The 25,909-nt window shown below is 43.7% G+C and overlaps 2 protein-coding genes across 8 annotated transcripts in view; one reads left to right on the top strand and one right to left on the bottom strand.

Annotated features, from left to right (window-relative positions):
* The window catches only part of CAPN1 (calpain 1), a 50,117-nt gene extending 35,503 nt beyond the window's left edge, over positions 1-14,614 (top strand). For 6 of the 7 annotated variants that reach the window (XM_075073383.1, XM_075073382.1, XM_075073379.1 and 3 more), the window contains 11 exons: positions 1,756-1,946; positions 3,446-3,657; positions 4,374-4,413; positions 5,499-5,564; positions 9,548-9,605; positions 10,048-10,112; positions 10,351-10,419; positions 10,695-10,773; positions 11,583-11,699; positions 12,467-12,525; positions 13,383-14,614. In XM_075073383.1, the coding sequence (XP_074929484.1) occupies positions 1,756-1,946; positions 3,446-3,657; positions 4,374-4,413; positions 5,499-5,564; positions 9,548-9,605; positions 10,048-10,112; positions 10,351-10,419; positions 10,695-10,773; positions 11,583-11,699; positions 12,467-12,525; positions 13,383-13,409 (983 nt within the window). In that variant the 3' untranslated portion in view covers positions 13,410-14,614. Of the gene's footprint in view, positions 1-1,755; positions 1,947-2,437; positions 2,450-3,445; positions 3,658-4,373; positions 4,414-5,498; positions 5,565-9,547; positions 9,606-10,047; positions 10,113-10,350; positions 10,420-10,694; positions 10,774-11,582; positions 11,700-12,466; positions 12,526-13,382 lie in introns of all 7 variants that reach the window. The other variant, XM_032804248.2, reaches the window with a different exon arrangement.
* FAU (FAU ubiquitin like and ribosomal protein S30 fusion) overlaps positions 1-23,164 on the bottom strand; it is a 140,551-nt gene extending 117,387 nt beyond the window's left edge. The window contains exon 1 of the mRNA XM_075073384.1: positions 23,160-23,164. The gene's annotated coding sequence lies outside the window, so the exon portion shown is untranslated. The remainder of the gene's footprint in view (positions 1-23,159) is intronic.
* Positions 23,165-25,909: the final 2,745 nt, after the last annotated feature.

The following is a 25,909-nucleotide window of genomic DNA, read 5'->3' on the forward strand; positions in this document are numbered from 1 at the left end:
TCCTTGAATCTCAAAAGGCTTTTCACCTCCACCCAGAGCAATACAGATTCAGCTCCAATGATCTACAACAAAGGGATTCCCCCTTTCCCCCTCCCTTCTTTCTTCCTTATCTCCCCCCACTTCCCTGGTAAGTACAGACTCAGTTCCTTTGAGCCTTTCAGGGAAGAAAAACTCGAACAGGTCTTAAAAGCAAAACTTTTAATAAACTTCCTACTTTTTTCTTTCTTTTGTTATCTCTGTAATCTAGATGATAGAATATTAACGGGCTCTCAGCTTATAGACAATAGAAAAGAAAACTTTCCCAGCAGAAATTACAATTTAAAATACTTTCACCCAAATACACATTAAAACTCTACCAGCCAGATACACAGTTGCAAATACAGAAATAATCAAAAGACTATAACCTTTTACTCAATACTCACTATTCTGAATATATATAGGACTGTAGCAGGGAGATTGGCAGAAACCTGGTTGCACGTCTAGTCCCGTCCAGACTCAGAGAGAACAAAAAAACAAACAACCCAAAACCCACAAACAAAGGCTTTCCCTCCACGGAATTTGAAAGTATCTTGTTTCCTGATTGGTCCTCTGGTCAGGTGTTGTTTGTTAACCCTTTCCAGGTGAAAGAGACATTAACCCTTAGCTATCTGTTTATGACAAGTGTCTACACTGGCTCTTTGTCCACAATAAAGGGAGGGGAAAAGACAAAAGTCTCTTATAGGGGTGGAAGTTTTTTGTCACCAAAACTGAGTGTTTTTTGGGACAAAAGTCCTATTGTAGTGTGTACGCTCTTGCTGTTTTGTGCCAAAAGGCAGTTTTTGGTGACAAACCTTGCCAGTGTAGACAAGCCCTTCGTGCTAACCCACTCAGAACACCTGATTTTATCAAACTAGCCGGATACTGGCTGTTAAAATAGCTTTACGCTGAGACGTACCAATTTCACTGCTTCCTGAGGTAGTGTTTGTAGTTTACTGGAAATACCCTCTGCAGAGACCCATGTTAATGAGGAAAGCTCATTTCTAGATGTATATTTGCTGAATTACCACTGTTGCAATCAATTTAAACTATGAATGAGTGAACATTTTTATAACCATGCATACTGGTCTGTCCATTCCCAGTGATTGTTTTGTACTGGGGTGGGCAAGTTTTCCTGGCATTCAGTAAGAGACTCTTGGCTCAAGGGTAAATCTACAGTGCAATAACTGTGTGTGCCTGCAGCTTGTGTAGATAGACCCAACCTAGCGTGGGTATCAATGGTACTGAAGCTGCGGCATCCCAGGCTTCAACAAGCTCACCCAGAACCCTAGGTTATTACTTGGGGATCTAGCCCATGCTTCCATGGTTTTATTGCTACCAGTGCCCAAGATAGCTATGTTAAAGCTATCTAAGGGCACGTCTACACTGGAAATTTCAAAGTGCTGAAGTGTGGTCACGCGCAAGTGAGGGGAGAGACCTCTCCCAGCGCTCCTGGTAATCCACCTCCATGGGGCGATTAGCTCCGAGGGCTGGGAGTGAGGCTTTTTCACACCCTTGAGCCAGCAAGTTAGAGCGCTATAAAATGTAAGTGTAGACAAGCCTTTAGGTATGTCTACGTGATACCCTTAAGTATAGGGTAAGTCTGCACTGCAATTACGGGGATGGAGATGGAATCATGCCCCATTATTGCAGTGCAGACTTACCCTATACTTAAAACAACCAGGAATATGTAAGGATAGCATATTGTTTAATTTATTCCTTTCTCTTCCTGCCATTCAGCTACATTCTGGATAAACCCTCAGTTTAAAATCCGACTGGAAGAGGTGGATGATAATGATGATGACTACAGCAGAGAATCGGGCTGCAGCTTTCTCCTGGCACTCATGCAGAAGCACCGTCGCAGGGAAAGGAGATATGGGAAGGACATGGAGACCATTGGCTTTGCTGTCTATGAGGTAACTATGAGCTCTGTACCAATCTGTGCTCTCAGAGATTCCTAGCTTCTGATTAGCACAACCCCCTTGTCTCTCTCCCCTCTGAGAATAACAGTTCTTTATAAGATTAATAGGCTCACTTGGATATAATTAGCCTTCAAATGTTAGCTCATTGTTGAGCTGCCTCAGTACCTTGGATGAATTATCTTGTCACCCCAGCTTGTTGGGGCAGCAGGGCTTCCTTATAGGAACAGTGATGGCGGGGGTGACCTAGGGCTTCAAAGGTGAGTGCCCCTGAACAACATGTATCCTTCATTGCAATGACACAAGAGAAGAAAGGGATGTGAGGGGAAACCATTGCTTAAACTGTGCTCCAAGCATAAATACTTGAAATGGTAATTATAGGATTGCAGAAGATGACTGGCCAAGCAAATAACTAACTAAATATAGATGTTATCTTTTTCCTGTGGGCTAAGAGAACATTAGTTTCATTGTAACTTACTGACTTCTAATTTGTATTTCTACAGGTTCCTCGTGAGGTACGTATGGAAATTCTTTCATCAGATACCAACCATAGGTAATGGATATTTAAATCAATCCTTTTGGTAGAGATAACATTGCATGACGATGCATAATGTGGCTTCACTTTGGATTCGGACACTTCTTCCTTTAGAAATGATCAAGGTGGCTCCAAGGCTTTTATTTTGTATCCATCCCAGACAACCTGAAAGTTCTTTGATATTCATCCAGATCAAGGTCTGAACAGCATATTTTACTTTTATGGAATTTTTCATTCTTCTAATGGCACACCATTAACAGGAATTGATGTACTGTAGTGACATTTTGTGTGTCTGTTTTCTGAGGTCCTATTTTTATTCTAAATATCTCTCTTAGGTACTTACATTGCCTCTTATCACTGTAATATACGAGCACCTCATAATATTGCTGTGAGGTAGGGAAGGATCCCTGTTTTACAGATGGAGAACTGAGAGTCTAAATGACTTGCCCAAAGTCATATAGGAAGTCTGGTAGAGCAGGGACTTGAACCCAGGTCTCCTAGGTCCTCAGCTATTACCCTGACCACTGGACCATCCTTTCTCTTTAATAGCAGCTTTTCTGCTTCTCTGGGTTGGGCCATCCTACACTTGTTTTAAGAGGGATGGGTACAGTTCCCTTCAGAGCCCATCAACACTGCTTTTGAGTTAGCCAAAGGAATGTGATGCAGTTCTCAGACCCTGCAGGCTGGGAATATGACAACCTGAGGTTTGATTCAATGTGTGGCAGCCATTACATTTATTTTCACTTGTTATTTGGGCAGGAAAACTTATGTGGCTCAGAGGAAAAATGCTAATGTCTTGACCACTGTGCTTCCAAAGGACCCTTTGCCTTTTTCCAAGGATCTTCCTTCTTATCTTTTATTGTGGTACTGTTGAAACATCCAGGTTAGCTAGATCTTTGTACTGGGCCTTTAGCAGCCTGTGTGGAGCAGAAGATTTGCCAGCTCATGGCAGTGACTATATGTCTCTCTCTGGCAGTTCGTAGGCCAGTCTGCAGTTCACTTGAAACGAGATTTCTTCCTGGCGAATGCCTCACGAGCCCGCTCGGAGCAGTTCATAAACCTTCGTGAAGTCAGCACACGCTTCAAGTTGCCTCCAGGGGAGTATATTGTTGTGCCTTCCACCTTTGAACCTAACAAGGAAGGAGATTTTGTCCTCAGGGTCTTCTCAGAGAAAAAAGCTGGAACTGAGTAAGTAAGTTTCAATCTTTGATTATGCCAATTGCTTTGTGTGTACTAGTGGCTGTTTTCCAGGAATTGGGTCTCAGAAGATAAAGGGATGACTCATATCCAGTACCACTACCACCTCTTGCATCCTCATACTTTTTCTAACTGATGCTAGCCTATCAGCGCTTCCCAATCAAGGGCCATATACGGAAAATTTTAATAGTATCAAGGCCCTTTCACAGGGCTGCAGTTAGTACATGAGTGTGGGATTTTATTCATGTATCTCTATCATGTTTTTGCAATCTTTGGGAATCTTTGTTCCCAAGCATTATATTGTTCTCTCTCTGGCTGACTGTGAAGAAGGAATGTGACACAAACTTACTTATTCTAGATCAGCCAAGGCCTTTAGTCCGTGTGGCCGTGGAAACCAATATATAGGAGATGTGATGGTTGGAAAAAGAGAGGGCTGATACAACGGATAGTATTGTGCCTTGCTATGCTAGAGATCCTGCTTTAGAGCCTGTGATCTGTTTGATTGGGCCCGTAAGGATTTGGGGCTGCTAAACATCACTGAAACATAGGTACCAGCCTCTCTTGCACCCAGAACCCCGCCCCCGAGAACTAATGTATAGCATTTATACATGCTCACACAATATTGTGACCACACAGTACTTCTTCTCTTGCCACAATGGTTTTGCTATTGTGATTCCTTCATGGACATTTTGTGTGTGTTTCTGCAGGGAGATGGATGATCAGATCCAGGCTAATCTTCCAGACGAGGTAAGAACCCCTTATCCCCTAACCTCTGCAAGAGCAGAGACCAAGGATTCCTTTTTGAGGTTTAAGACCACTCAGAGTTCTAGCAGTCACTTGGTTTCAATTCACAACCTGTGGCTATGTTCAGAAAGCCCGTTTATGTAGTCATCAAAAGAGGCTCCTCCTCTTTCCATACATTCTTCTGACAACTTTTTAAAATTATTTTCTTTCCATGCTTGACCTTTCCAGTAGAATAGGCAACTAGAACTTGGTAATTACTAAGTGGTGTTTCCTTGCATAAGAAGCCAAAGATCCATCTATCAGTGCCATATTCCTCACTAGCTATTATGGCTCTATCCATGTAGTACAACTTCTGAGGCTGAGTCAGTCTAGTTGTCATGTAACCAGAGGCCTCAACAGCAGAAGATTTGGGTTGAACACAGATTTTTACCTACTATAGTTCCCCATCCCTATGCAACATGTTGCTGCTCTCTGGGGAAACTGGACTTGTGTAAGAGTTCTGATTTAGTGGTGCGAAGGTCAGGGGCGGCTCTAGGTATTTTAACGCCCCAAGCACGGCAGGCAGGTTGCCTTTGGCGGCATGCCTGAGGGAGGTCCCCGGTCCCGCGGATTCGGCAGAACGCTTGCGGGAGATCCACCGAAGCTATGGGACCATCGGACCCTCCGCAGGCATGCGGCCGAAGGCAACCTGCCTACTGCCCTCGTGGCAACCGGCAGAGTGCCCCCCCGGGCCTTACCGCCCCAAGCACGTGCTTGGTGTGCTGGTGCCTGGAGCCGCCCTTGGCGAAGGTATTGCTTGAGTGACCTAAACCTAACTCCCTCAGGAGCTAAATGCATTATTTTCACTGCACAACCCCTCCCCTACTAATGAGAAGCTGAATGTGGGATTCAAATATTCAAATGTAGGATTCTACTACTTGGCTAGTGTTGCCATGATATCTTTACTACTTCTTCTGTATTCTCCTGTCCAGCCATGGGTTCACAACAAATTTCCTGAGATACGTATTTCCTTGCTGCATGCCTTTCAGGGGCTGGGTACTTTACTCTTCTGAGAAGTAGCCAAACAAAAGTTTGTTCTCTTTCCTTAGAAAGTGCTTTCTGAAAGTGAGATTGATGACAGTTTCAAGCAACTTTTCAAGCAGCTTGCTGGAGTGGTAAGTGTGCTGTTCTTACTGAGTTAAGATGAAGGGGCAAGTATATGGAGACAATGTGGCTGGGGGGAGGGATAACTCAGTGGTTTGAGCATTGGCCTGCTAAACCAAGGGTTGTGAGTTCAATCCTTGAGGGGGCCATTTAGGGAACAGAGGTTAAAAAAAAAAAAAAGGTGTCTTGGGATTTGTCCTGCTTTGAGCAGGGGGTTGGACTATATGATTTCCTGAGGTTCCTTCCAACCCTGATATTCTATGATTCTTATTCCTTTGGCAGTGGGTGGAAAAGCAACATGTATAAAGAAAAATCTATGTTCTATATATAGTGGTCCCATTGAGGAGTCCCTATCTGTTACAATATCATTTTGTGAGCAGCTGGAGCAAGTGTTACCTTGATTGATGTGTTCCCAAGTAAGAGTTAAAAGATCAGAAATAGAACCAAACTGCACTCTTTCAATTTGATCCTTCAGAGCAGTGACGATAATTTAATTTATTGGAGGACTGTGAATGACAGAATTAAAGATTTTATTTAAAATAAAATAATTAGTTGAATCAAACAGGCATTACAATATAACTGTACACTGCCTTTATGCACACATTCCAAGATGAAATGGTACATCCGGAGACGATTAGTCTCTGGATGAGAAGAAGAGGAATATAATCCTCTCTCTAATGGTATCTTAATGGTGAACGAGTGCACTAATATAAAATTAGCATACTACTATTTTTATAATCAATTGTAACAACACCCCTTAATTAAGTCTACCTTTTACCATATCTATATTTCCACTACCATATTTAATCTTCTGTACACTCAAAGCGAACATCTTTTACTTATTGCCTTTAACTATCAAACATCATTCTAATTATCATTTGCATCAATGCAATTTCGGCAGTTACCAATATTCCAAACCATCTAAAAATTTCCTTACAACACCTGCTAAAATCAGCAAAAACAAAAACATATTTACTACTTGACCATAATTTCTCTCTAACTGGCCTCTGAATTGTCTCACTTTCCTTCACTTGTATTTTACTAGGCCTTATTATTATCAAGCCCAAGTTTAGGCCCAAAAACCAGTTTTTTATTTACCTTACAATCTAACATACACAAGCATCATCTCTATAGGTTACACAAGATAATATGCTTTCTAATTATTCAGCAAAATCAGCTGGCTGTATTTTTTGTCCTCTTTTGGGTTTAGGACACTTGAGCTGTGAATCGTCTAATTCTAAATCTTTTCTCCCCGTACCATCCTTAGTCCAGCTGCTAGACTAACATTTTGCTTCACGTGATGTAAGAAGATAAGTATGATTAGGCCTCAGCAGCTGATTGGATTACTTCCAAAGAAAAATGAGGTTCTACATGAAATGGTGTTGACTATCTTTTTAGGTGGCACTTTTCCCACTGCATCATTACTGAATTAATGCCTCCATGTGGTAGTAGGAGGGAGCACTGCTGCTGGAGGTTTTGCCTTGACAGTTTATGCAGGGCCGGTGCAAGGAAGTTTCGCGCCCTAGGCAAAACTTCCACTTTGCGCCCCCCCCCAGCTCTGCGGAAGCTCCCCACCCCTGCTCTGAGACATCCCCCCCTCGTGGCAGCTCCCCCGCCCCCCACGGAAGCTCCTCCCTCCCGGGAGCCGTGCGGCACCTCCCCACCCCAGCTCATCTCTGCTCCAGAAGCCCTGCTGTCGCGCCTGTCACCGGGCTTGTGCCACGTGCGCTAAGCAGAGCTTCAGAGCTTCAGAGCTCTGCCCAGCCGCCAGCACCACCACCGGCAATGAGAAGAATCACATGGGATGGAGCAGCCGCTGCGCTGGGAGGGAGAGGGAGTCTGAGCCACCGGCAGGCAGCCCAGGGGTTCCCCTGGGTCAGTGTGCCACCGGCAGCCTGAACCCCTGGGCTACCAGCGGCGTGCTGACCCAGGGGAACCCCTGGGCTGCCTCTTGGTGGCGGCGCGCTGACCCAGGGGAACCTCTGGGCTGGCTTCCGGCAGCGGCGTGCTGACCCAGGGGAATCCCTGGGATGCCTGCTAGCTGCTCAGAGTCCCTCTCCTTCCCAGCACAGTGGCCGCTGAAACGCTTTAAAAAAAAAATTGGGGATGCTGCTTTTTGGCCGCCCCAAATCTTGGTGCCCTAGGCAACTGTCTAGTTGGGCTAAATGGTAGCACCAGCCCTGAGTTTATGGTAATTAGAGTTGAACATGAGCTCCCTGTGTGATGGTAATTAGCTAAGAGGGCAAATACAGTCTTTAGATGTATAAGCAAGGTAATATGAAGTAGGAGAAAGGAGGTGGTATTACCTCTGTACATGGCATTAGTGAGACCATTCCGGTGTCCACATTTCAGAAAGGTTGTTGAACAATTGAAAAAAAGGTACAGAAAAGAGCTACAAAAATGATTCTAGGTCTGGAAAACATACCTTAATGTTGGAGACTTAAGAAGCTCAGTCTATGTAGTTTACTCAAGAGAAGAATGAAAAGTGACTTTATCCTGTTCCACAAGTAAATATATGGGGAAGAGTGTCGTAGCTTTCCTACTCAGATTTGAACCTTAGCGTTCATAACCTGAGAAGCTAGCATAAACTCCTCTAAGCTTAATTACCAGCTTAGATCTGATAGCCTGCCACCAACCAGGAATTCCAGTGCCTGGTACACTCTGGTCCCCCCAAAACCTTCCCTGGGGACCCCAATCTTGTTCTGTAAACAAGGAGGAGATAAACTATTTCCCCTTCCTGCTCTTTCTTCCTCCCAGATTTTCCCGCACTGGGTATACTAGGAGATTTTCCTGCTTCAATCCTGACACACAAACCAGAGGACAATTACTTCCCCTCCTTCTTTTTCCCCCCTCCCAGTCTTTCCCTGAGGAGACAGTAATCCTGGCACAGAGTTCCTATCCCCTTGCCATAACTAGAAAAGAAAAGTCAACAAGTTTTAAAAAAAAATAAAGCTTTATATAAAAAGAGAAGAAAAAGACATAAAAAACTATCTCTGCATTAAGTTGGACATACACAGGCTATTGCTTTAAAAACAAATATGAATAACAGAAACAGCCTGTATTCAAAAGAGTATACATTAAACATTCCAGCCAAACTACACTATTAAATACAAAAAACCCAATAACAGCCATTGTGTTTTCTTACCTTTGTTACTCACAACTTTGAAACTGAAGATTAGAAGCTTACAGATAGAAAAGATCCCCTCTCATAGCTGAGAGCCAGACAAAAGACACAGACCCAAACTTCCCTCCCTCAGCTTTGAAAAATCCTGTTTCCTGATTGGTCCTCTGGTCAGGTGTTTGGTTCTCTTTGTTTACCCTTTACAGGTGAAAGAAACATTAACCCTTAGCTATCTATTTATGACAAAGAGATTTCTGAAAATAGACTGCTCTTTAATTTAGCAGAAAAGACACAATGAGATCCAGTGACTGGAAGCAGAAGGTAAACAAATTCAGACTAGAAATAAGGGGACATTTTTAACAGTGAGGGTAATTAATCACTAGAATAACTTAGGTAGGGATGTGGTGGATTCTTCATCACCTGAAGTCTTCAAATCAAGACTGGATACCTTTCTAAAAGATTTGCCATAGCTCAAGTAGAAAAAATGGGTTTGATGCAGAAATTATTGGGTGGGACTCTCCATCTTGTGCTATGCAGAAGGTCAGGCCTTTAAATCTATGAATCTCAAGCCACTGACTTGTCATAGAAATATAGAGGGTTTGGTCCAAGTCATTTTAGCCAAATTCCAATTTGAGTCATTACATTCTGCCTCTAAAACGTCTCCGGAAGTTTCGGTTGGATAGCATATTCTTCACTTCCCATCCTAAACCAATGTGTGGTGTTGCTTTGCGCTGTTAACTTGCTGCCACAATTCATCTAATAAATATGGCTGCATCTTAGCAATGGATAGTTCTGTACATAATTTTACATCAGCTTAATCACTTTGGGGTGAGAGACAATAGAAATGCAGTATTATTTCTTTGGTTCTTTTAGGATATGGAAATCAGTGTCTCAGAACTGCAGACTATCCTCAACAAAATCATAAGTAAACGTAAGTAATAGAAAAAACAGCATCACATAATTCAGCTGACCTATTAGTGTTATAGTCTGAATCTGGGTATTTCTTGGTCTATCTCTAATCTAGTGTACCATGTGGTTCTCTTCTTGAAGTAGTACCAGCAGTCTGATGCACCCAGACTGGTAGCTGTAGCTTGGGCACTGGCACTCTTTTTTGAGTATCAGTATAGGAGACAGAATCAATATATTTCTCTCTTCTATTAGTTGGAAGCAGTCTCATTATCTACTAGCAGAGAATGGAAATGAAAATAATTATTACCTCACTCCTGCTTTAAGGTTGCATTCTTACGTGAAATCTGAAAAGAACACAAAAAAGCTCAAGTGTTTGTAATGAGGATGCTAGCTTTTCACACAGTACATTATAAACAACTCTGCCATGTGCCTTAACTTTGCCCCCTCTTTGCTTTCAATTCCAGATAAAGACCTCCGGACTAAAGGGTTCAGTACTGAGTCATGCCGAAGTATGGTGAACCTCATGGATGTATCCTCCTTCTGCATCTTTGTTACATCCTGGCCCTTTGGGTTGTGTCATGCCTGTAAGATGTAGACCAGTCATGAGGGGATTTTTTTTTAAATTAAGTAAAAATGACATAGTTGCCAGGGTGCTAGTGTTTAGTGGAGACTTTGATTGGTTTCTTCTTGGGGTGTGATGGGAGAGGAAGTTCCTCTTCAGGACGTAAACTTGCAAACATTTGTCCTTAACAATTTTTCCTGAATAGAGAGATGGAAATGGGAAATTAGGACTGGTGGAATTCAACATCCTCTGGAACAAAATTAGGAGTTACCTGGTAGGTGAAGTTGCTATTGATCCCCTGCTTCTGCTTTCTTTAGCTTATCCAGATCAATGACTGAGAATTTCTGATGTCACTTGAAAATGCTCTGGTACCAGCATTGAAAATGTGGTGCTTTTTTTAATCCAGTCTTTGTTGTTCGTGTACACAGCAATGTGGTATTTTTGTACATTTTCAGTAGACAGTGTGACTCTGTTTATTACAGTCCATGAGATTGCTTACCCACTGCAGGAGTGCCCAGTACCCTCATGTGTCCTTTTTTGTTGTTTAAGACTGTCTTTAGGAAGTTTGATTTAGACAAGTCTGGATGCATGAGTGCCTATGAAATGCGAATGGCGCTGGAGTCTGCAGGTGATGTATCACATACTTTGATGGAGTTAACTTACTACCTTGCATTTAATTCATTTGTCAGTTAATTCATAATCTCTTCCATCAGAAACCAAACAACTACCATTTGTACCCTTTATTCCAACCACGGTGGAACCAAGGTTTTGATAGGTTTGTCAGATAATCCATCTAGGCACTGTAGAAAAATGATCAAATGGTTGTACAATAGGTTAAAATTCTGAGCAAAGCTAAAGAAGAGAGCTCCAGTAAGATCTGTGCAGATTTGTTTTAGTTGTAGCTGACCTAAGTGCTACTGTGCTCTGCACAAGAAATGATGTGCCCTCTTGTGGTTGCACAGAAAACCTGAGTAGTTGCTTGTTACAATCCAAAATGACAAGATTTGATTGGTAGCAGCAAAGAATAATCATACTGGATCAGATCAGTGGTCCATCTAACAGTCTATCCCATTTCCAACAGTGCCCATACAAGTTGCTTCAGAAAGTTATGGAGTAACCTGCCTACAGAGAAAGTTTCTTCCTAACCTCTCTTGGCTAATGTCCTACAACATAAATATTTATATCCCGTCCAAAACTCTTGGGTTTTTTAATCCTTACTATAATTCAGAATATTCTGGTTATTCATATAAATGGCCAATCCTTTTCTGAATCATGCTAAATTCTTGGCCTCAGTGATGAATAGACAGATCTCTCTATACATGCACGACTTTCCAAGACTGGTCTGTTTACTCCACATAATACCTGTGTGGCCTGAAATCAAGTGATGTAATGCTGTTTTAAATTGCTTGACTTTTTAATATAGTAATGTCTTGACAGGCTTTAAACTGAACAAGAAACTCTATGAATTGATCATCACCCGTTATTCTGAGCCTGACTTGGCTGTTGACTTCGATAACTTTGTGTGCTGTTTAGTGCGACTTGAAACCATGTTCAGTGAGTACAAAATTTCTGAGAGTATTTTTATGTTTCTAACTTGATGTTTCTTACCACGTGGGTATGAATTTCCTGTTACGGTACTATACAGATATTGTTGTACACAACCCAGCTGGAAATCAGACTCTAACCTACTCAGCTTTAAAATATTCTCTTGATCTGTGCCAGCTCATGAAGTTTGGGTACTAATGCCCATGGTACCAAGTAACCCATTTGGTGCTGACAGTGAGTATTTTCCCAACAGTCAGCATTTTGCATTGGCACTATTCAAACTCTTAACTATGAGCCACTGGTTGATGGTGCTATTCACAGAATATTTAATAACTGTTGTACATCTATTTATTGGGATTAGCAGACTATAAAAGATGGCAGAAGGCAGGGATAGCTCTTTGATGGAGAGATTACTAGTTGAAGTATCTATTAGTAATTTTATTGCAAATACCAGCACTCCCATTTATTTTTTAACTCCGTCTTTATTTAGATTTGAAAGGGCTAGATCCTACCTTTATTCTGTTGGTAGCAAGAATTGTACATGTTTCATTCAGTGGATTCTGATGCAATGTTGGATTAAAAAACAGTAAAGGGAAGGTAAATGTTCTCCAGCAGGTTTTCTTGGTGAAGCAGTACCTACTCCATTTGGAGAGAATTCAGAGGTATACTACTTTCTATAGGAGGTCTGAGAATTACCCATAGGCATAAACGTTTTTAAACAATGCAATTAAAAAATAATAATTACAAAACATTCCCCTCTTCCCCCATCTCTATAGGGTTTTTTCAATCTCTGGACACAGATAAAGATGGAATTGTCACTTTCGACTTATTTAAGGTACATATTTTTTTTCCTCCACTGGTTTGTGTGGGTCTCTTACTTCCCATAGCTGGTCCTCTGGAGTAGATATTAACACCTCCCATGTTAGTCTTGCTCCTCTCCTTGTTCATTATTCTAGGAGTCATAAGAACAATAATTACAATTCACTACACATTCAGCCACAAAAGAGGTAGTGATAGTGTTCTCCAGTATTTAGTGCAAATGATAGAGAATTAGGATTTCTTGGTTCTGTCCCAGCCATCTCACCAATTTTGGGCATATTAGTGTGCCTCAGTTTACCCATCTCTAGCAGGAATACCTACCTCATACAGATGTTATGAGGCTTTGAATTTATTAATACTTACTATTACAACTACTAATTTGTAGTCCTTGATGAAAGTGGCTATGGATATGCAAAGAATTATCATGAATGACTAATCTGTAAATTTGGCCCCCAAATGTTCCCATAAACTACCTCAGTTTTTAATACAAACTGGTAGATTTACCAAGTCTTTTTGATTTATTTTATCCCAGCAGAGTAATGATGTCAGCTAGTGGTCTCCTCATCTGGGGCCTGATCCAAAGACCACTTTTAATAGAAGTCATTCCTCTGCTTTCAATGGATTTTGGATCATGCCCTTAGGTGGATATAAAGTAGAGTCTGAAAGGTTTGGAGCGAGAAGCGGGCATAGACACACACTTTTATTGTACAAAACAAACATGTTATGCTATACATGCTTTGGAGTGTTCCTCCCTTTAGATGTAGTACAAAGAAATATACACTGATTCCTGGTTAATATGATAATAGTTTCAGGTGGAAATGGAGATGCAGGTTCCTGGAGATGATTCACATTCTCTTTCTTTCTCCTCTGCAGTGGTTACAGCTAACCATGTTTGCTTGAAGAAGACAAGGAGCCACTCCTACCCAGCCATTCAACTTTCTTCCCCATGTAATCTCATCTGCAAGTGCCTTTGCCTTGGGATAAGGGGGAGGGAGGGTTGTCTCCTCCTCCTTGCTGACTCTACTCCTTGCCCCATGCCTACAGAAGCCTCACTTTGGACAAGGGGACCCCACGCCTATGCATGGAGATACTCTTATCAGTTCCTACCCTTATGCCTGGTTGACTTGTCCTTGCAAGCCTTTCTGCACCTTCCGTCAGACAGCTAAAACCATTCTGTTTTTAATTTTTAGTGCAACATTTTGGTGAGAAACTGCAGGACACCATGCCAAAGCCACATATGGGCCTTCTCATTCAATTATGTGCTCATTTTTTTTTAAATGGATAAGTACGTCTGATGATGCTACCCTCTTGTAGAGCCCGCCATGCAGAGTATCCTAGAAAATTTGCTGCTTTCCAGAGGTCACATATTCTCCGCACTTTGCTTTTTGGATTTGTTCTTGATTGCTTTGTTAGTGAAGATTCTAACTAAAGTGCTAAATATTACAATTTGCCAAGGCAACCTCTTCCCCTCCTCCCCCTCCCTTCCAGACCCTGTATTACTGGTCTTTACTCTCCCCTCGCCCACCCCCAGAACTTCCATTTCAGCCTCTGGCTTTTTGTTTTTAAATTTCCTGAGACAGACCCCAAAAGGATTAGGGCTGTAGTTGCAGGTCTCCTTCAGTGAGACCTTCATGCTCTCTTTACACCTGAGATTATACATCAGAGAGGAACAGTGAGAAAGGGCCCAGCAAACTGGAATGTATGCATTTCATTCATGGTGCACTGTGAAAAGCCTTCACCTTGAGATGGGTGACGTGGGATTTCTTGTGCCCCAAGACTACAATAGCCAAACGCCTTTCACCTATTTCACCTTTGCCTTTCCACACTTCTGCTGTATTTATCCAAGCTTAAAGTGGCATGAACGTTCTCCAAAGCTCTCTTCCCCTGAGGTTAAACTGTTCTTGTCATTTTGCTATTTTTTATATTCCTGTATGTGATAGGAGGATTGAGGTGATTAGCGTGCTTATTTAACATTGCCAGAAGTGTCAATGGATCAGGAGTATCAGGGATTAAGTTACAGACACATACTGAGTAGTTTTATTTTGTATTGTAGAAACCGAATGTTTTAATGCCAAAAATAAATTTTGAAAGTACTATTAAAACTATTTTCTCTGTGTTTATTCCTTTCTGTTCCTTTTAAAAATGTAGCTATCCTGTCATTTTGGGTTGTTAGATTAGCGCATATGCACAAAGCTCCACTACAAAGCAAAACAAACTCTATATCCAAGTTTCTCTGGTTCAGACTGGCAGGGGCGGCTCTAGCCTTTTTGCCACCCCAAGCACGGCAGGCAGGCTACCTTCGGTGGCTTGCCTGCGGGAGGTCTCTGGTCCCGGGGCTTCAGCATACCTGCCGTCGAATTGCTGCCAAATCCACGGGACCAGCGGACCTCCCACAGGCAAATCATCGAAGGCTGCCTGACTGCCGCCCTTGCAGGGACCGGCAGGGCACCCCTGGTGGCTTGCTGCCCCAGGCACACATTTGGAGTGATGGTGCCTAAAGCTGCCGCTGCAGACTGGACTTAAGTGGTTATGTGCCAAGACCTGGACCAGCAATCCGACTCCAGAGAGAAATACTAACTGGCACTCTGAATTGTGCAGTTAAAGTTAAGGTGTAAAATGTACTGAATCTGAGAAGCCAAATAGTGTGAATTTAAAAAAAAAAAAAAAAAAAAGTGTGCCTACTTACCACTCATGTTGAAAATATAATGCTTTTAAAATCAATTCTAGCATTCTGATTATACTATTGGAAACCTGGGGGCAGAAAGTCATCAAGTACAAATTGTTTATAGCTCCACTGAGGTCATGAATTTGGAACTATGACAATTATGACCCTATAACAACTTACATCAGATGAAGCTCTACCTCAAACAGATTAGTAATAGCATGGGAGACAGAAAATGGGATAATTTGGAGATTGGCTACAATAATTTTACCAGGATGAATCCATGTTTGAAGGGTTTAGGGATTTTGAATATTTTAATCAGACTGTTATTTTAGTTTAAATAATTTGTATTATATGTTAGAAGCATAACTATCCTTGGCATTGGTCACTAAAACAATCATTCAGTGAACTTGGCTCTTTAGCTATAAAACTCTGCAAGTGAGAGAATGTTTGTAAAGTGCTTTGAGATCTTTAGGTAAAAAGTTCTAGGTATAAGAATGAAGCAAAATTCTTCTATATTCAATATATTGCCTAGCGAGATTCCAAATTGATTAAGGATATCAGAAATCCATACTGTTGGCTATTAGTATATAAAATGAGATCTGCATGTTACCAATCTGAATACCTGTCCTCAATCAACCCATGGCTTTTTTTTTTTGCTTCGACAGTTTGAGTGGTTGTTTTTTTTTTGCTTGGGCTGGCAAAAATGGTAGAGCAGGCCCTGGCTTCTGCAGAGATACGGAATTCATCTGTCTCGCATAATTTTGTATTTTCCCGCATAAAAAACATTTTGCCTATGTCCCGCAGTTCCACCTTTCACACTAGAGGGCGCTGTGGTGCCAGAACAGCCAGCTGCATTCATGCACCACAGCGGCCTCTGGTGGGCAAAAGGGGGAACTGCAGCACTTAGGCAAAAAAAATTTATTCAGGACAATACAAAATTCTGTGCCAGCGCTGCAGAATTCCCCCAGGAGTAGAAGTTCCCATAGCACCCTGCCTGCGGAGCCAGGTTAGAACAGAGTGGGGCACACAAGACTGCTGGGGGGAGTGTCACAGACTGGGGTTCAGAATGGCTAGTGGGGGGAAAGACTGGAGCATGGGCTCCGGAGCTAGTGGGGTTACTGGTTGAGCTTGGGGATGGGGGGCTGCAGAGACCTGTGAGGATGAGGAGTGTGGGGACAGGGGCAGATGTGCCTGACTGAATGGGAGAGGTTTGGGGTCAGCCAGGGTCTGTATGGGGGAGGCATCCCAACACCCTAACCCGCCCCCCAAGAAAAATCTCCCACCCACACCCAATATCCTCCAAGTTCACTCCTAAGCTCCTTCCCTCTCCCTCAGCTCCTCTGTTACCCCTGACTTCCCCAAGCCTGTGCACTGCTTCTGACAGATGCAGAAAATACAGTTCTGTATTGTAATTTAAATGAATTACACACCATTCTGTATTAACATACCTAGTAAGGAACCTATTTGTCAAGAAAAATCTATTTTTTTAAATCTGTATTGTTATAGGCATCCTTGCTGACAAATATTTCGAAATATATTACCAAAATAATGGTAAGTGGCTAGAATATATTGTGTTATTTTGACAAAATATGCAGAGTTTTGAAGAATTTAATTTCTTGGTGCAGAATTCCCCTAGCAGTACTGCAGTGTAGCCATTTGGGCTCAATGAAGTTCCTATAGTCAGGGCTCAAGCTCAAACATCTACACTGCAGTTAAACAGCCCTTTAGCCTGAGCCCTCTAAGCCCAAGTCAGCTGCCACAGGCCAGCTGCAGGTATTTAATTGCAGTGTAGGCATATCTAAAAGGGCCAGTGTGACAGAGTGTGAGTAGCCTAAGGCTGACTCACTGCTCTGTGCACTTGGTAAGTGTCCCCACATGAGCAAAAGTGACAAGATAATTTAATAAGTACCAACTGATTAACCAGTTAACAAGGGGATTCAGCTCATCAGCTGAGGATGTGAGACAGAGAGGGACAGACAGAAAGCTAGAGGGAAAGGAACACGAGCCCAGCATCTCAGAGAGGTGTGATGTCTCTTCCCCTCCTGCCCTGTGCCTTGGCAGTAGGTAAAGGCTTGGTGAAAAGCCTTATGCCACAAAGAACATTGTAAATAAAGCACATAGCATAGAACTTGCCAGTGGCGTGCACGAAGACTGTGTGGAGTAAGGAATCCAAGATGAGAGAACCTTGCCCCAGCCCTGTCACGGTCATGGACATTTTAAAGTGATACCTCACAGCTCGGGTTGCCAACTTTCTAATTACAGAAAACTGAACACCCCTGCCCTGCCCTGCCCCGCCCCACCCCTTTCTGAGGCCCCGCCCCCATTCACTCCATCTCTCCTCGCTTGCTCTCCCCAACCCTCACATGCTCTTTTTCACTACAAAGCCCAACAGGCACCAGGAAAAGACCAGGAGCTGCAACAGTTCTAATATGGGAGATGGAATATGTGATTCAGATACCCTTCACCTCACCAGGGAGAGATTTTAAACACTACTAGAAAATTAAACTTTTAAAACTTCTTCTGAAGTGTAAAGAAGATACAAACAATATAACCCAAAAGCAGTTGTAATGAGAGTGCCAATTGAAACTACTTAAATTTATACTTCTGGCTTTTTTTGCCCCATCGTGCATGTATTAAGTCCAATAACTTGTTAAACAGTTTTGTTTGGCTAAAACAGAGGTCAGCAACCTTTCAGAAGTGGTGTGCCAAGTCTTCATTTATTCACTGTAATTTAAGGTTTCCATGTGCCAGTAACACATTTTACATTTACAGGGGCTGGCGGATGGAACCCCAGACTGGCAGTGGGCTGAGCAGGGCCAGCAGTGTGGATCCCGGCTGGCAGGAGCCGGTAGATGGAACTCCAGACCGGCAGTGGCCCGCTGCCAGTCTGGAGTTCCATCTAGCGGCCTCTGCCAGGCGAGGTCCCAGCCGCGGCCCCGCTCAGCCACTGCCAGTCTGGGGTTCCATCTAGTGGCCCCTGCCAGCCGAGGTCCCAGCCGCGGCCCCACTCAGCCACTGCCAGTCTGGGGTTCCTTCCGCTGGCCCCTGCCAACTGGGGTCCCGGCCGCTGGCCCTGCTCAGCCCACTGCCGGCCTGGGGTTCCAGGCCGGCAGCGGGCTGAGCAGGGCCGGTGGCCGGGACCTCAGGCCAGCAGCAGAGTGCCACAGAAAAATCAGCTCATGTGCCGCCTTTGGCATGCATGCCATAGGTTGCTGACCCCGGGTCTAAAGCACTTCTGGAAGACATGCATCTAGTCTTGATTTAAAGACCTTATGAGATGGAGAACCCATCACTTCCCATTGTAATCTGTTCCAATTGTTAATCACTCTCACTGATAAAAATGTGTGCCTTATTTCTAATTTGATTTTTTTCTGGCTTCATCTTCCACACATTTTTTATGCCTTTCTCTGCTAAATGAAGGAGCCCTGTAGTGTGAGCAGTCTCTTGGCCTATCCAAGGCCGTGATCAAGTGTCTTGATGTTTTTGGTCTTTTGGCCTCGAGATGAAAACCTTGTCTGAATCTCTGGGACCATGAGGTGAAAATATTATCTAAGTTATATCTGATATTATTTCCCCATGAAGATACTTCTACACCATAATCAAATCACCTCTCAGTCTTCTTTCTGATAAACTAAACATATTGCCCTCTTTAAGCCTCTCATAAGCATTTTCTCTAGTCCTCAAATTATCTTTTACACCCTCCCCAATTTTTCAACATCCTATTTAAAATGTAGACACCAGAAACAGATACAGCATTCCAGTATTTGTTTCCACAATGCCATATACATATACTCCTACATGCTAATATTGCTCTCCAGAATGGATGAATAACAAAGAGGTGAATAGGTCAAAGTGAATTTAAGCTTCAAATGCAGGTGATTAAGACAGCAAGTAAGAATACAACTTGTAAAACAGAAATTGGGGATCAATTTTACTTTCTCAAGGGTTAATGGGTAATCCAAAAGGGAAACTAAGAATCTGCTCCACCCTTAGCTCTATTTTCTTAATAACTTGTCAGATATTGCTCTTGACAAGTACAAAACCTGATTTGTTCATGTCACGTCATCTGTATAAATGTTTTGTATCATTCAACATTGGTGCAACAATTCTGTTCCATCTATGAGAAAATGGACTACAGTTCACATTTGTTAGTGGTGGTAACTTGTGGAAATGATAAACCAATAAATATATTTTTATTTCATAAATGTCTATATTGTAATTGTGTGTAGAATTAGGACCATGCATTATCACAGCTGCAATGGGTCCATTAGCAGGGGTGTGACAGATATGGGGGTGGCAGCTCTGGGAGGTGGAGAGGATGGGTAGGAGAATGCTGTAAGGGGTACAGAGCTGGGATGGGTAGGTGTGGGGGGCAGGATGGGATTGGACGGGGGTGGGACAGGGAGGGATGCAATGATAGGGGGATGGAGGTGCAGGGGGTTTGGGATGAGGAGGGATTCAGTGAGGAGGGGGTACAGCCCCATTCCCAGCACTTGGAAATGGGGATCCACATACCTTCAACTCCTGGGTGTCACCAACAGGGCAACAGACTGTGGTTTGCTGCAGCTCAAGCCTAGTCACACTAGGAGAAGAGTGCTGGGCAACAGAGAGAGAGGTACGTGCCATGTGACCCCTCAACTGCCCCCCCACATGAGTGCTCATGAGTGGCACTAATTCCTCCCCTGTCCTCACCCAGCCAATGGGAAATATGCCTGAGGGCGGGGCAACATGCAGATGTTATACCAATAAAAACTAGCAGGATCTTAAAGGGGACAAGACATTTGTCACATTTATTATAAATACCATAATAAAATAAAAGATAACAGCAAACAATGTTGTTTGGTTACTTATTCCTATAATTCTCTCTCTCTATATATCCATTCACACAATCATTCACACAAGTTCTGTGTAGATATTATAGTTACCAGCCTAAAGTTGCTTGTGACAGAATACTGGCCAGGTACCCTGTACACAAGAGTGGAGCCGAGTCCGGGTCAGGTGCACCTGATGCTCCTGGAGGCTGGCAGCAGAACCGTAGACTCAAAGTCCTCAGTCTTTAGAGTCCAACTTTATAGGGATTTTTTCCCTGTGTTTTCATCCTGCTGTTGCCAAATCAATCAGCAGGGCGCTGGCTCCATTCTGTCAGTTTGTTTAGGTGCTTGAGGTGGTCAGATGTTTGTTAGGTGCTTAGGGTGGATCCCAGTTCGCCCTCCGGGAGTCGTCTGGTTGATTCCACTTGACACCTTCTTCAGCTAACACTGAATTTTTCAGGCTGGTAACTCCTTAACCATTCATCATTTAAACTGGGCACTCATTCACATACAGGCTTTACCTTAATTACATTTCTTCTACTGTCTCTTTATCTTTTCTTTTTGGGTGTGAGACTCCTGTTTTTTTACAGAGGTGAGGTCTCTATTTGTAGTAGTTAACACAGTTTGCCTGAGGCTAGGGTCAATGACGGTTTGCGCGCTGAGTCATTACCATTAGCAGCTTACAGAATCAGTTGAGCTCGCCGTGCTGCGTCAATTAACCAATTTAGAAGTAGCTCAAAGTATCTCTTTGAGGTTACACAGACCAATTTAGAAGTGAACAATTACAATTTCACTTGAAACCGGTTTATACAACGTATCTCTTTGAGCAGGCTTCACAACACGTATTTCTAACAACAAATCACTGCAAATTTACTCTAACATCAAACTTAAGTATACAATATCAATTAACAATATCAATAATATATCCAAATTTACTTCTAAATAAACTTAGTTATACAATAATTAACAATAAATCAATAAATCTCCCAAATTACTTCTAACATAAACCTAAGTTATAAAGTATTAATGACCATAAATCATAAATCATTCCCACATACATGTTAGTCTAAACTTCTTTGATATCCCTACACAGATACTCCTGGCAGCACCTAAGGCTAGAGCCGGACGTACAGGCTGCTTCTCGACCTGAGAGCACATGGTCCAGCTTGTGCTACCGGGAGCCTGTCAGCCCACTGCATGCGCGCAACAGACATTCAACAGCCAGTTCAGTGTTGATGACTGGAGCCTCCAGGATCCCTTTGTGTGATCCGAGGATCAACATATGTACACCTTCTGCCCTCTGAGTTGGCACAACAAGGGCAGTTCAGTATCCAGGGGTTCCGTGTTCAATAACACAAGGCATACCGCTCGAGCCCCCACCCATGACCTGGGACACTTACATACCATATCCTCGCCTCTAGGAGGCAATACTTCCCCTCTCGCAAGCACGGAGTCTGAGTGTAGCGAATCTTTTAATAAGAAGGAATATGTGGCATCCATTGGCACACCACAAACAGAGTTATAACACAACCATAACCACCACCCCCAGTACATTTGGCATGTCCTTTCCCTTGGTCTTAAAGTCCAATCCTCCAAAGTCCAACAACCAAAGTCTGCTGGCAATGCCCCCAAAATCAGAGTCTATCTGTAGAGGGCCTCCCCCCAGCCTGGTAAAGCGCACCTTACGTGGTCCAGGGTCAACTGCCCTTGCTCTGTGGGTTCTGCTTCCGCCTCTCCACTAAACTGCTCCGCCTTACCAGCCCTCCCTCTGCCCTCGGCCGTCCTCACAAACTGCTCCGCCCCACCAGCTGCCTCGTGAGCTGCTTCAGTTGTCGCCAAACTGCTCAGCTCGCTCGCTCTGGGGCTCTCACACAGCCCACAGCACTCGCTCTGCCAGCACTCCACCAGCTGTCTTGGTCTGCTCCAGCATCCCCATAAACTGCTCTACTCCACCAGCTGCACTGTCCACAGTATAGCTTCAGGCTCCCCTACTAGTTAGCACAGTACTCAGTGCTCCCAGCTCAGTAATTTCAGCTCTTTTGTGATTCAGCTCTTGAGTGATCTCAGGCACATGTAGGGGAGCCATGCTCAGTTGCCCATTCGCCAAAGTGAGTTCAGCTCAGCAACCTGTATCTAGAGTCTTAAGGGAATAAAAAATCAACTCTGACATTCCACAGTGGAGAGAGAAGGGGGTGCAACTGGTGCTTCTAGCTCCACAAGGCACAAATACCTGTCCCCAACCTCTCTCTATTCACAGGGTTTTGGAACCCATGTCCCTTGTTTAGCAAGTACCACCCAACTGAGGTTGAGTCATTTCTGTCACAAAGCAATCCCACAGCTCGGCAGTCTGGGATGGGGTAGGCGTGCCTATGCAAATAGATTTCGCATTCCAGACATTCTTTCCACACTTCCCATACTTCACCACCAGATGTCAGGGTCAAATATTTGAGATTTCGCATTCCAGACATTCTTTCCACACTTCCCATACTTCACCACCAGATGTCAGGGTACAGCTCATCCTGACTCTGCTTACACATATTTTTTAAAGTTTTAATTCTTTTATGCATACCAATGGCCCTCTTAGGGAGGTCATTCAAGATCATCAGTACCTACTGAGAAATCAAAGAGAAAAATTTGTTGCAAGTCACCTCTAAACTTTACATTACAGATGTGATGAGTGATCAGTTCTTATCCTGGTTATTTATTGAATTCTACAAAATTGCTAATATTATTAGCCCAGAAAACCAATTATTACTATTAGTTGTATTGTAATGGTGCCTACCCTAGACCTAGGGTTTTCAAACTGCGGGTCGCAACGCAGTACTGTAAGGCACTGGGTCTTGGCGGTTCTGGTCAGCATTGCCGACCATGCCACTAAAGTTCTGTCGGCGGTGCGGCCCGGCTAAGGCAGGCTAGCCCCTACCAGTTCTGACACCACGCTACGCCCTGGAAGCAGCCAGCAGCATATCCGGCTCTTAGGCGGGGGCGGGGGGGCACGGGACTCTGTGTGCTGCCCCTGCCCCAAGCAGTGCCTGCTGGCAAGAGCTGCACATAGCTGCTTGCGTGCCTCTGCCTAGGAGCCGGATCTGCTGCCAGCTGCTTCTGCAGCACAGTGTGGGCTGTTGTGCCAGGACAGGCAGGAAGCCAGCCTTGGCACCTCGCTGCACTGCTGACCAGGAGCCGCCCAACCCTGTGCCCCAGCCCTGAGCCCCCCCAAACCCAGAGCCCCTTCCTGCACCCCAAACCCCTTATCCCCAGCCCCACCCCAGAGCCCACACCCCCAGCCCATAGCCCTGACCCCCTCCCACAGCCAAATCCCCTTCCCAGAGCCCCCTCCCACACCCTGAACCCCTCATTCCCAGCCCCACCCCACGACCCTCACCCCACCCTCTGCCCCAGCTCTGAGTCCTTCCAACACACCAAACCCCTCATCCCCAGCTCCATTGGGTCATGGGCATCAATTTTCTTCAACTGGGTCACCAGAAAAAAAGTTTGAAAACCATTGCCCTAGACATCCCACCTGCATTGTGCAAGCAAGTCTACACAACAAAAAGACAGACAGTCATTGGCCCAAAGGATTTATAATTTAAATGAAATCAGATAAAGATAACTCATACTTTATCTTTAGGAGTATGATCCTAAGAGACAGCGAGGAAAGCTTGACTTATGCACCAGAATTTCCATCTTTGCAAGATCAGGGCCTTAACTATTGAAGCTAATGGGAATTAAAAGTGCAAAGCAATGCTTAAGATTGGGCCTGGTAACTCCACATACCAGCACCACCCTGCTGTTCCCTTATATGGGGAGCTGTGGGGCATGACTCAGGGAAATACAATAAAATGTAGTCAAGTATCAGAGGGGTAGCCGTGTTAGTCTGGATCTGTAAAAGCAGCAAAGAATCCTGTGGCACCTTATAGACTAACAGACGTTTTGGAGCATGAGCCACAAAAAGCTCATGCTCCAAAACGTCTGTTAGTCTGTAAGGTGCCACAGGATTCTTCGCTGCTTTTAGTAAAATGTAGGGACATGAAGGAATAAAATAAAATTCACTGACTTTAAAAGTCTGTGTTTTTTCTTGCTCTTTCTTCTCTGTTTTTCTTCTTCCACCTACAGCTTCCATTCTCATCCTCCTGTTCACCGTGTTCATCAGGTATGATCTTGTTTCTATCATTTGTAGTTCTTTCTTTGAAAGGAAAAAAAAAAAAAAGTTTTCTCTTATTCCCTAAGTGCAGCCCTGCTCTCTAATGACTTATCTACACACACAAGTTGTAACAGTTTCACACAAATTGGTTTAAAAGCCAATTCAGTCAAATCAGCACAAACCCATGGGTGGGCACGTTTACACTGATTTAAAACAGGTGATACTGGATTAGCTTGTAAGGTGCAAGCTAAACTGCTACAAGTAAAGTTTAAATCTGTTTAAGAGGAACCACACGAAAAATTGCAGCAGTTTACCTCACTATGTTTAACACAAGAATGCCTTACTGGGTCACACCAAAGATCCATCTAGCCCAGTTAGGGTGACCAGACAGCAAGCGTGAAAAATCAGGACATGGTGTGTGTGTGGGGGGGTAACAGGAGCCTATATAAGAAAAAGCCCCAAATATTGGGACTGTCCCTATAAAATTGGGACATCTGGTCAGCCTAAGCCCAATATCCTGTCTTCCAACAGTGGCCAGTGCCAGGTGCCCCAGAGGGAATGAACAGAACAGGTAATCATCAAGTGATCCATACCCTGCTGCTCATTCCCAGCTTCTGGCACACAGAGGCTAGGGACATCATTCCTGCCCATCCTGCCGAATAGCCATTGATGGACCTATCCTCCATGGATTAATCTAGTTTTTTTCTTAACCCTGTTACGGTCTTGGCCTTCACAACATCCTCTGGCAAGGAGTTCCACAGATTGACTGCATTGTGTGAAGAAATACTTCCTTTTGTTTGTTTTAAACCTGCTGCCTATTAATTTCATTTGGTGACCCCTAGTTCTTGTGTTTAGAGAGGAGTAAAAACACTTTCCTTATCTATTGTTCTCTACACCAGTCATGTTATAATACCTCAATTCATATCTTCCCTTAGCCATTCTTTTCAAGCTGAAAAGTCCCAGTTTTACTAATCTCCTCATTTACGGAAGCCGTTCCATACCCCGGATCATTTTTGTGCCCTTTTTGAACCTTTTCCAATATCCAATTTATCTTTTTTGAGATTGGGCAACCACATTGCACTGCACTATTCAAGATGTGGCATGGTCCTCTATATAAATCCTGGAACATGAATTGTCAGTCCTATTATCTATCCCTTTCTTAATATTCCACATTGGTTTGCGCTTTTGGACTGCCGCTGCACACTGAGTTGATGTTTTCAGAGAACTCTCCACATAGGACTCCAAGATCTTTTCTGGGAGTGCATAACTAATTTTCTAGACCCATCACTTTATCAATATTATAATATATTATAATTAGTTGATTAACACTGCAACACAACATTGTATGTACACTAAGTCTTTAAGAGGGCGTTGTTTCTCCCCAATCTCTTCTCTGCTATCAAAGACCCTTTCCCTCCCCTTAAAATATTTCCCCTCAGAAATCCCCGCCCATCTCTGGGGGCCTTCTGATCTCTCTCCCTCAGGGAAGAGTTAATCAATTCCACTCTTGGAGAGGAATGGGCAGGGCTGATGCAACCATTCCGGCGACCTAAGCGGTTGCTAGGCACTGAGAATGGAGGGGGGGTGTTTCTTCAGCAGAGCCACGGCCAGCACCGGTGCACTCTCCAGTGGCCGTCCTTGCTTGTCCCGCTATGGCTTTAGTGGTGAACCCGAGCAGCTGGAGGCAGGGGGCCCGCCCCGCCTCTCCCAAGCACCAAGTGGTTGGCTTCACTTCTCCCACCTCCCAGCTTGGTGGGGCACCAATCAGCTTAGGCGCCGCAAG

This window comes from Chelonoidis abingdonii, chromosome 17, assembly GCF_003597395.2.
Source record: "Chelonoidis abingdonii isolate Lonesome George chromosome 17, CheloAbing_2.0, whole genome shotgun sequence".
NCBI lineage: Eukaryota > Metazoa > Chordata > Testudines > Testudinidae > Chelonoidis > Chelonoidis abingdonii.